Source organism: Xyrauchen texanus, chromosome 48 (assembly GCF_025860055.1).
Source record: "Xyrauchen texanus isolate HMW12.3.18 chromosome 48, RBS_HiC_50CHRs, whole genome shotgun sequence".
NCBI classification, from domain to species: Eukaryota; Metazoa; Chordata; class Actinopteri; order Cypriniformes; family Catostomidae; genus Xyrauchen; species Xyrauchen texanus.
In genome coordinates this window covers 26,617,170-26,629,352 of record NC_068323.1, presented here as the reverse complement: position 1 = coordinate 26,629,352, position 12,183 = coordinate 26,617,170, and the positions used below count along the sequence as shown (strand labels likewise).

General features: G+C 41.8%; 1 protein-coding gene across 3 annotated transcripts; it reads right to left on the bottom strand.

Moving 5' to 3' along the window:
- Positions 1-11,292: 11,292 nt before the first annotated feature.
- Positions 11,293-12,140, bottom strand: LOC127639602 (uncharacterized). Of its 3 annotated transcripts, XM_052121712.1 has the most exons (3): positions 11,895-12,140; positions 11,754-11,831; positions 11,293-11,690 (listed from the first exon to the last, which is right to left on the bottom strand). In XM_052121712.1, exons 1-3 carry the CDS (start codon positions 12,138-12,140, stop codon positions 11,346-11,348), a joined length of 669 nt encoding a protein of 222 aa, XP_051977672.1. In that variant the 3' UTR covers positions 11,293-11,345. The 3 variants fall into 3 exon arrangements, with proteins under 3 accessions (XP_051977672.1, XP_051977671.1, XP_051977673.1); XM_052121711.1 differs by having other exon boundaries at positions 11,293-11,831; XM_052121713.1 differs by lacking the exon at positions 11,754-11,831.
- Positions 12,141-12,183: the final 43 nt, after the last annotated feature.

Sequence of the window (12,183 nt, the reverse complement as noted above, 5' to 3'; positions counted from 1 at the left end):
ATCCAACCAGCATAACATTGGCCTGCGTTTTGCACTGATCCAGTGACAACCCAGCATCCAATAAATGGGATTCCGCAACTTCACTGATGGTGCAAGCCATAGAGCCACTGTCTAACAAGGCTCTTAGGGAACACTGTCATTGACTAAAACGTCAGTATAGAAAAGGCTGTCTGCCCATGCCAACTGGGTCACGTTCTGGAACAGAACCACATTATCACTTGTCACTGACTTACAAGTTGACTCGTATATACTTGATGCATCATCTTGGAGGGTCCGAACATTTTCACCGTGTCCGTTTCCCTGAGTCTGAGTGCGGCTCCCAGGCTCTGCACTTTTCCTAGGGCAATCCCTGCGCTGGTGACCAACTTCTAAGCAGATCAGACATCTTTTCTCAGACATGCAGTGTGACCGCGTAGAGGGAGTTCTCTCACCACAGACACGACATCTGGATGGACGAGACCAAGAATGCAATTGCGGTCTATCTGGAGCACCCTGTGCATTAGTGCGGTCGAGCATCCTTTCCAGCATACTGAGCACTCGCTCTAACGTACCAATGTCGGTCAAGGCTGTGTGTGGAGGCACTGTGGTGATCTCAGGCTTTGTGGTCTGGGTACTGGGAATGCAAGCTGCTGCGTTCACTGCGGTGTTGTCCACAGTTATGGTCTCTGTGTGGCTGACAGCGGCCGTTGCTACTTGTAACGAATGGCCAGGGAGAGAGTAAGGATGTGGTTTCTTTGTTCTCAGCTCCCTTTGATGTTCATCAATGGTTTCTTGCACCTCTGCTAATGACCACTTGGTGATAGGCTTGTACCTAAACACACTAGAAAGTTCAACATTAGGGCAGTTTCTAATAAATATCATCGCAATTTATTGTGAAATGTTCTTCATTCGACTACCCTGCTTCTGCAGGTGATTATCAGCAATTTAGCCGGACTCTTCTTGGTCAAATCAGTCAGAGGTGTAGCCAATGAGGCAAAGTGAGGAATAAACCTGCGGTACCAGCCAATTAACCCGAGAAAAGACCTCACCTGTTTTTTAGTTTGGGGCGAGTAATGTTTTGGATAGCCTGAATATTTTCCACTTGTGGTCTGATGCCCATGTCCCAGTAAATAGCCCAACTACTTATCTTCCGTCTGAGCCCATGAACCTTTTGTGGTGTTAATCGTGAGACCACTTCAGAATATCTGCAAGATGCCGCAGATGTTCTTGCCAAGACCCACTGTATACCACCATATCATCGAGGTATGCGGCTGCATACTGTTCACATCCCGCAAGTACCCGGTCCATCAATCTTTGGATAGTGGCCGGTGCTCACTATAACCCAAAGGGCATAACCGTATATTGGTATAACCCTGTGGGAGATCGAAAGGCATCATAGGGCTTGCAAGACTGACCTAGGGGCACTTGCCAATATCCTTTACAGAGATCTAATGTAGTCAAATAGGATGCTTTACCCAGTCTCTCGATCAACTCGTCAGTACGAGGCATAGGATAGGAATCGAAACATGATACAACGTTTAGTTTTCTGAAGTCAGTGCAGAACCAGATTCCTCCATCCTTTTTAGGGACAAGTAGCATGGGACTTGACCACTCACTGTTGGATGGTTCTATAATCCCCATTTCCAACATGGCCTCGATCTCACTAACCATTCTGCCACTTGGCCAACAACTTACTGGTACCTGATGGAAGCAGTTCCAGAAATTTCTGTCCTGGTTCTAACTCCCTTTCCCTGGCATGTGCGTCGTACCATACCTTTTGCCTTTTCTGGGCAGCAGATAAATTCTCTTTAGCCAGAGTCCTAAAGTTCTCCAACTTATCCCTCATCTGTAATATATATGAGGTGATACTGCACTGGGCTGGTTCCTCTGCTGTCCATCCTCTTTGAGCACATCCAGGAGACCACGAACTTGCCTGCCAAACAGACGTTCAAAAGGGGAGAATCCGGTTGAGCATTGAGGAACCTCTCTATAGGCAAAGAGAAGAAAAGGAAGCAGTTTATCCCAATCCCTCCCCCACTCATCAACAAACTTCTTAAGCATGTTTTTCAATGTACCGTTGAACTGTTCTACCAAACCATCTGTTTGAGGGTGAAATGGTGTAGTTCTGATTCCCTTAACGCCTAGTTGTTTGTACAGTAGCTTCATCAGTTTAGTCATAAAATTTGTTCCCTGATCAGTGATAATTTCAGAAGGGACTCCAACCCTTGAAATCAAATCAACTAAATATCTCACAATGTGTTTAACTTGGATTGAACTCAAGGGGTACACCTCGGATATCTAGGAGCATAATCACAGATCACCAATGCAAATTGGTGACCCGCACTACTCTTTACCAATGGACCCATTACAGGTGCTGGTCATATAATTTGAATATCATCAAAAAGTTGATTTCAGTAATTCCATTCAAAAAGTGAAACTTGGATAATGTGTACATTCATTCCACACAGACTGATATATTTCAACTGTTCATTCCTTTTAATTGATGATTATAACTGACAACTAAAGAAAAACCCCAAAATCAGTATCTCAGAAAATTAGAATATTGGGTTTAATATTTAATACCGGTGTGGGTGCCACACTCTAATCAGCTAATTAACTCAAAACACCTGCAAAGGCCTTTAAATGGTCTCGCAGTCTAGTTCTGTAGGCTACACAATCATGGGGAAGACTGCTGACTTGACAGCTGTCCAAAAGAAGATCATTGACACCTTGCACAAGGAGGGCAAGACACAAAAGTTCATTGCTAAAGAGGCTGGCTGTTCACAGAGCTCTGTGTCCAAGCACATTAATAGAGAGGCGAAGGGAAGGAAAAGATGTGGTAGAAAAAAAAAAGTGTACAATCAATAGGGATAACCACACCCTGGAGAGGATTGTGAAACAAAACCCATTAAAAAATGTGGAGGAGATTCACAAAGAGTGGACTGCAGCTGGAGTCAGTGCTTCAAGAACCACCACGCACAGACGTATGCAAGACATGGGTTTCAACTGTCGCATTCCTTGTGTCAAGCCACTCTTGAACAAGACACAGTGTCAGAACACAAAAAGGACTGGACTGCTGCCGAGTGGTCCAAAGTTATGTTCTCTGATGAAAGTAAATTTTGCATTTCCTTTGGAAATCAAGGTCCCAGAGTCTGGAGGAAGAGAGGAGAGGCACAGAATCCACGTTGCTTGAAGTCCAGTGTAAAATGTTTCCACAGTCAGTGATGGTTTGGGGTGCCATGTCATCTGCTGGTGTTGGTCCACTGTGTTTTCTGAGGTCAAAGGTCAACGCAGCCATCTACCAGGAAGTTTTAGAGCACTTCATGCTTCCTGCTGCTGACCAACTTTATGGAGATTTCATTTTCCAACAGGACTTGGCACCTGCACACAGTGCCTAAGCTACCAGTACCTGGTTTAAGGACCATGGTATCCCTGTTCTTAATTGGCCAGCAAACTCGCCTGACCTTAACCCTATAGAAAATCTATGGAGTATTGTGAAGCGGAAGATGTGATACGCCAGACCCAACAATGCAGAAGAGCTGAAGGCCACTATCAGAGCAACCTGGGCTCTCATAACACCCAAGCAGTGCCACAGACTGATCAACTCCATGCCACGCCGCATTGCTGCAGTAATTCAGGCAAAAGGAGCCCCAACTAAGTATTGAGTGCTGTATATGCTCATACTTTTCATGTTCATACTTTTCAGTTGGCCAACATTTCTAAAAATCCTTTTTTTGTATTGGTCTTAAGTAATATTCTAATTTTACTAATCAGTCTGTGTAATGAATCGATAATATCGAAGTTTCACTTTTTGAATGGAATTACTGAAATAAAATCAACTTGTTACACCCACAGGGTTGCCATCTACCTCACACACTTTTTGAAACAGGTGTTGTAGACCAATGTCTGCTTTTTGTAATTCCCTAAAATTATCAGGGACCTGCCAACAGTAGTTAATCATTTCAGATACAGGGTAGTCAATAAAACTGTGTTGTCAGTATCTTATCCTTCCCCCTATGCTTTTCTTGCCGTATCTGTCCTCTACTTTTTTTTTTCCCTTTCCTACAGCAGAAAACAAATCAGCATCAGCATTAGGAAGGGGTTGTAAACCTTTGGTCTGGGACCATGTAACCACTGCACACATTTTGGATGCTAAACCCACCAAAAACGACGTTTAACAAGGAAAATCTTCCCCGATCACCACATCATATGCTAGTTTCTCAACCACCCCCACCTTTAACAGGTATGCCTGTTCTTCTATCACTACAGAGACATCAGCAATAGGATAGATTTTTTCATCCCCATGTACACATCCCAAACATACTATATCTTCGTAGTTCAACATCTCACCATTCAACAAGTCAGATTTCACCAAAGTTTGTGTACTACCTGTATCAACCAAGGCCTGTACAGGTTGACCATTAACGGTTACCGTTATAAGGTGGCTATGTTTCTCTGTAGGTTTTACTGCTTCACCAAAACACTCATTCCTGGGAACATAGCACATGTTCGTTATTTGAGGCTTTCTTAAGGGACAAAGAGAAGCCTTATGTCCCGGTTGTTCACAATAGAAACAAATAAACGTTGCATTAGAATGTTTCCCTGACAGTCCCACAGTCTTAACAATAGGTTCCTCCACTTTTTCCGTCCCCATAGACATAGCCCCACAGTACCTTTGGTGGTTCGTGGTAGCTCTCGATGAGCAGCCTTGTATCTTTCAGCCAGCCTTGCAGCTTCCTCAACAGTCTGTGGTTGGTTTTCTTTGACCCATACTCTCACATCGGGACGCAACACTCACAAATACTGTTCCAAGATTATGGTTTCTCCCACCTGTTCCTTGCCCTTCGTTTCGGGTCGCATCCACCTCTTATACAAGCCCTTGATGCGATTGGAAGTTTCTCTCCAGTTGGTATCATAAGGCTCCGGAAACGCAGACGATATGTCTCCTCAGTCACGTTGTATTTGGACAGGATCGCAGCCTTGATGTCATCATAGGAACCGGAGCGTAGTTCGTCCATGCTCGTTTAGGCCCTACATTCCAGCAATGCGTTCGAACCGCACAAAAAAACTCCACATCCTCACCCTCTATGAAATCAGGAATCGAGGTTCATAAACGACGGTACCGGTGGTGGTGACACAGCCGGCACATGATCTTCAGGTTGAGCTTGAGGAAGTTCTGGAAGCAATGCTCTTCCTCCTGATGACTGCTGGGTGGAAGTGTTCTGGGTGTAGGTAAGGGTTAATGAGTGTGTTGACTTAATTGTTCGATTGATTCCAAGCCCGTCTTAGGTTTCTGAAAAATAGCAGCCTTCAACCCAGTCAATTCATCAAACAGTATTTTTTCATTCCTTTGTTGTTGCTGCATAAAGTCCTCCTTTAAAAAAAAAAATCTTAACCCACCACAATACGGTCTGCATCATCTCGGGGTGTACTGACTTTACTGGTCTTGGGTCTCACCACAGGTTCAGTCTCAGGATATTGAACATTCCCCACAAGTATGGTCACAGTTCCTCAGGTGCCCCAACTACAAACTACAAATCACCCGGCTGAGCTTCAACAGTGTCCTCCTCCCCTTCAGAGAACATGATTGGGTGGGCTCGGGTAATCCTCTGAGGACCTCCATGTTCTCTAGTCGTCATCTTGGGGTTTTGGCACTTCCCTCTTCTACTGCCAGTTACTCCACAAAGACTTCAATCCCACTTCTGACACCATTTGTTGTAGGATGGTTGGCTAAACAAGCAGCAAATAAAAGTGAAAAACTTCAAAAATGTCCGTGGAAAAATTCTCATTTAATTCAGAGTGCCACAAATTCCAAAAAGTGCAACACAGTCCAAAGCAAACTGTCCTTTGTAAATCCAAGTTTAACTCAGAAATTCAGCAGGAAAACAAACTAACAAAAGAATTTGTTCAGAGTACAACTCATCACAAAAAACAAACTCATGGGAAAATTAGTTACACAGTTGGCTACTGATCCAACCAAACAGCCCCTTTTCTTTTCTTTCCCACACATTTCATCTGTTCTTTTATAGTCTCCTCCATTTTCAAACTGACCAATCATAACTCTTCATCAGTTATTAACTACACATTTCATAGTTCACAGAGTATTGGCAAGCTTACCAACTATCCATTGATAATGTCTATCTTTAACAAGTTACATTACCATTTAGTAAATCTTCAAACACATACACATTCATGAGTTTTAGGTATAAATACCCTTAATAGACCAACTCCTCCCCTTCAGGATGACATATTGTTGGTTCCCTGTTTGCGGCCCCTCCCACTAGGCATTTCCAGGAACCGGTAAGACAAAGAGACATAGCCATTAACATTAAAATATTGTTTGTTCAACTTCACCTTGTATGCTCCACTTTGATAACAGTCACCATGGAATGTGCACCTTTCATGTGACTGCAACTAGAGTAAAACAAACACAAAAAAATCTCACAAAACAGTTTAGTGTGGTTCTTTAAGTTTGGCACATGTGTGCCTCATCACAACCTCCATTAACTCTATCCACTCATGAACAGTCTGTACCATCACCACGGAAAATGGAAGGTTCTCTATTGTTGGATCGTACAATCAGATTCAACCTGGATAAGTCAAGAGTAGTGCTAGCTGGCTCGCTTTTAACTGTCTCTGGGGTAATCTGATGGCTCAGAGCAAGAGAACGATCAGCTAGAGCCGGTCCAAAATACTATCTTCAAGTTGGCTATCAAGCTCCTCGAGTAGCTCTCCTATCTGCAAAGGAGAATCATCACTGATCGGGGCAGGTGTAAAAGCAGCACCAGACTTTACTTTTTGCCCCATTTGTGAAAAGCCCAAATTGACGTCGCAAATTTGATCCTTTTCTTTACATCTCACAACACCATCTGAACTGATGGAACCTCTACCCCTCCCCAATACAGGTTGTACATTTTAATGATCATACTGGTCACTTGAATATAACAAAATAAATTGATTCAATGTCTTAATGATTTCTAGTCTGATTCAAAAGTCAATGTCTTAATGTAAGAGAAAACTGAATGTAACTGAAATTAGGAAAGTTCATTATACATTATACTCTGTTGAACCTCAAAACCCAGCATACCAGTTGAATATAAAGCAATAGAATGTATTACAGAGTAAGAGAAAGTAATAAAATAAAATATAGAATCTGTACGAAAGCACAATTCCACATACATTGTCATACGAATTACACAAATTAAATGACTTTGGGTTATAGAATTGAACATACCTGGAAACATATGGGACACTTGATCAGATAAAGTCACATGAAACTCAATAAAAAACCAATACACAAAAATACATTTGTATACTTGACTCAAAACACATTCTGTTTGATATTTAACGAACTTTAACCGAATTAATACTTTTAAACATACCAATAGTGACTGGAAGAAGAGAAGGGGAAAATGTGCGTCTTACCTCACTAGCGTTCATTCGCGGTCTGAGGCTGACGTAACTCACGCACTCCCCAAGGCATAGCGCGCAACACCAATAAGCGTCCCACTTGAAAAAAACACCTTAATTGACAGATCCCATATAGTTATTTAATACATAATGAAACCAAATGTCTATAACTCATGGCTAAATAGTTTTGGGATGTTCCTTACAAAGAAAAACAATTTAATGAATATTTCACTCTTCCAACAGGCTACATCAGCAGGCAAGTCAGAATTGAGGTAGGCTATGAAAACATGATGAAAATTACGTAAGTTTCTAAATAACACAGATGATCTTATTTTGACTCCAACATTATTGGCTCCTTTAGATGGACATTAGAAAATTATTTGGACGAAGCAGGGACAGGAAAGCAGAAAGGAGAGATGAGTTTCAGGGAGTTACGACTTAATAAACAAACTACATCCTCAGCGGTCAGAGAAGAGTACTCTGGAATACATTATAGAAGTATACATTCTCAGACATCAGATGAAGCTATAGAAACTACAATTTGGCTTGTTTTGAGTTGTTGTTGCAAGTAAACTTAATGAGTTTCAAACGTCATATTGTACAGAGATTCTCTCTAACCGCGCACGGAGCAGCGGGAGCGGTGAACTGAAAGCACGGGCAGAATTGACAGTTCGACTCAGCTGAGCTACCAATCAGTAGGTTCGTTTTAAACACGATGGGTCGCTGTCCTTTTCTGAAAATAGCTGCCGCCTTGAGTAGTATGCAGACTCGGAGCCTGCATCTACAGTCCCGCACCCAGAGTCCCGCATTCTCAGACCCCTCGCTTTTCGAGACAGCGCCTCCTATCAAATCGGATCGGATGAACATGTGAAGAACTTAAAGGGGTCATGACATGTTTTTTTTTATTGTATTATTATGTTCCCTTAGGTGCAATTATAGTATTAATATATTTTTTTTTTAAGAAAAACTTTTAAAATCTAGTGATTTATGACCTTTTCCCACCCTGTTTCTCATCCTCTGATTCAAACAGTCTGTTTTGGGGGCGTTTTCCATTTAAGACTTCAGTGTTAACGGCCACTGTTATGATTGGCTAACGTCAGTGCCTATGTATCAATTATTGACGCCCCCAGCCAGAACAATATGCAAGTAAACTAAGTAAAAACACTGTGATTATTCATAATGAATGAAATTGCGCTTTAAAAAGTAGTTTAAAGTTTAAAATAGATTACTTACAGTTTGCGTCGTCGTTGTTCCCAGAATAGTCGGCACGGACTTATCTTTGAGCAACAGTTTTCTGGCAAAGCCAGCATCATATTGAGATTTGTTCTCAAAACAGTCATCCTTAAAATGTACAGAACAAACGCTTAAGTTTATGTAGCCGGTCGATATAGACGTTTGAGTTTAATTTTATATATTTTTTATGTGTAAAGAGAAATGTTGTTTAAACTGTTAACTTCAGCAAAACTTGTGTTAAATTCATTATTTTCAATAGTTTCGATCGGGAGTTCCTACCAATTGTTGTATGTGGGGCCTTAATTAGTGGGACACCGAAGGAAATTATATCGCGTCTTCTTTAAGCGTTCGCGCGCAGACGCATAGTGTATGCGGACGGAGAAGCAGGGGTAATTTTTCTCTCTCATATTTGTCTTGCATTTACTGTTTTCTTGTAATATAATCACTATATTTATGTTAAAATGCTGTTAAGGGTTTATGTCATATTGTGTATCAGTGTGATTCGTTTATTTTCCTTGAAAGTGGCTCTTTTAACCGTGTTAAAGTAAGCGCTTCATTTTCACGTGTATCCTTCAATGTAGGAATGAGAGAGTAGGCCTTCTGATGTCTGTATGCTAATATTGCCTCACTACTCTGTTAAAGGTATGATGTTTCAATTTGTGATTATTAATTTGACTGTTTATTGACTGTATATACTGTGTAATTTGTGAACTTAATTTGATAGTTGTGTACCTCAGTATATATTGGGCTATATTCATACTATATTGCCTTGAGGTATATTTTCATGCAATGAGACTGTGGTTGTGGAAAAAAAACTTTATTATACACACAGTAGTTCAACAATCAAATTCTGATGCACTTAAGAGTTTATAGTACATTTATTAGAGAATTTACAGCATATTTGTATGTTAACTTTTACAAATATGTTCCATTTATGTTTTCCGTGTGTACAGTCCTGTTATGTGGGGTAATTCAGCATCGACATTTACACATTAAATGATACGTATTGCCCTTGTTAAAGCGTTCGCGCGCAGACGCATAGTGTATGCGGACGGAGAAGCAGGGGAATGAGAGAGTAGGCCTTCTGATGTCTGTATGCTAATATTGCCTCACTACTCTGTTAAAGGTGAATAAATTGCACGTGTCCATCATCCCATTCATCGTGTGGTCGTGTTTCTGTGGTGTCCGGAGGTTACCATTTGAAGTCTGCTACATTAACACTGCCGTGACTGGAACGTCCGCAAAAAATAAACTGCATCCATTTTTCCCTGACGTCTGAATCTTTCGGCAGCTTATTCAGAGGTTTTGTTTGACCACAGCCAGGAACAGCACATCTGTGTGGCATCGTAATTTTCCTGTGCACAAGTAGTCTCTGTCAGAGCTCGCTGTCCATCGACTGAACACTTGTGAAGCGCACGGCGATACGAAATGAGCGTAGTTGTCTTGCGCTGGAGGCGGTCATATGCAAACGCTGGTACGTCACTTCTAACCGACACGTCACTTCTAACCATGAATCCAGAACGAGCTGTATTTTGAGTTTGATTAAATAAATGATTCGTTTAGAATGGGGAGGACGTCTTAAAATATTAAACTTGCAGGACGTTTTAATGATACAAAGACCTCTTATATACCAAAAGATCAAGGCAAATTTGGTTTCTCATGTCATGACCCCTTTAAGATGAAACGTGAGTATCGTCAATTTTATTTAGCGAATCATTCGATTTCTTTTTTAATCAAACTACTTTATAGCTCATCGATACACCAACATAGTCCATTTAATATTTATAAAGATAGTTTGCAACAAAATTTGAGCCGTTAATGTATGTTTTTTCGCCTTTTTCCCCCGAAAATATTTTGACAGCTAATACGTTAGCCTTTAACCTTGGACTTTTTATAGACAAGCCATTGTAAAAATTATTATTGATTAAAATTAGTTGACTTTAAAGTAGACCAATTAAATACATTGTGTTAATATCAAAGAATGGCATCATTAATTATTTAATCAGATTTGCCGTTTGACCTTTTTTTAATTACCGGACCGTTTCTCCTAAAACTATCAATTGAATTAATTAATGCCTGAGTAATTATTTTACTTTATATAATTTATGTAGACTACTTAGATTAGTTCTTATAAAACGTAAGTATTAAAATGAATAAATATTAATTTAACTGTGAAGTTGTTGTCAGCCATTTACAACTCATACAATTGCCTAAAAATCAAATTTACTATGCCTTCACTATGTATTAACCAGTCTATGGTATTAACATGTGAGCTAGAATATGTCATTTGGCCTTTTGTTTGGGTTCCTTGTTTTAATTTGTATTGACTGAAATTTGACTGTATGGGCTCTGTGGGCTGGTCTTCAAATTTGAATTTGATTTTGACTCTCTCTTTTTTTTAAAGATGGATATTACAATTCAAAGGGGGAATTCACTTCCAGAAATCCAGAAATGTCATAAATGCTGCAGTGATTTTCACTGCCCATTCTGTGACCCCATATATTTCAAACCCACAAAGTTGTCCAAAGTTCAAAAACATCTCAAGGGACACTTCAACAGAGCAGTGAAACATGAAGGTTCATTTGCAAACATATTTTTTTTGTTTGCTTTTTGAAAGATCATAAGACTGTGTGTGACAGTGCAATCCTTTCCTGTTGTTTTCCAGGGTACACCATACATCGATGCGGTCGCCCCTGCCGAACCCAGCATCATTGCTTGTACTGTCAGTCAACAATTTTAAGAAAGCCAGATTTCATTACACATTTAGGTTCCTGCAAATGTAAGAGCGTTAAGAGAGCAAGTGCCACTGATGCCTGTAACATCACACCCACTGCTGTGGCACAAGCTACTGCCATTGCTGTTCCAACTACCACAGCCATCGCTGCCACCTCTGTGCTATCTATCATTGTGCCACCTACTGTTATGCCGCCCTTTTCTGCCATCTCTGTGCCGCCCACTGCTGCGCCTTCTACCACAGCCACTGCTGCCACCTCTGTGCCAACCAGCACTATGCCACCCACTGCTGCCACCTCTGTGCCAACCAGCACTATGCCACCCACTGCTGCCACCTCTGTGCCAACCAGCACTATGCCACCCACTGCTGCCAACTCTGTGCCACCCACTGCTGCCACCTCAGTGCCAACCAGCACTATGCCACCCACTGCTGCCACCTCTGTGCCAACCAGCACTATGCCACCCACTGCTGCCACCTCAGTGCTAACCAGCACTAAGCCACCCACTGCTGCCACCTCTGTGCCACCCACCGCTGCCACCTCAGTGCCAACCAGCACTATGCCACCCACTGCTGCCACCTCTGTGCCAACCAGCACTATGCCACCCACTGCTGCCACCTCAGTACCAACCAGAACTATGCCACCCACTGCTGCCACCTCAGTGCCAACCAGCACTATGCCACCCACTGCTGCCACCCCAGTGCCAACCAGCACTATGCCACCCACTGCTGCCACCTCCGAACCAACCACCTCTGCCATTGTCAGGCCAGTCACAAAAACTGGCATCCGTGTGGGTCCAAAAGTATTGCAGAAATGCCCCAAATGTCAT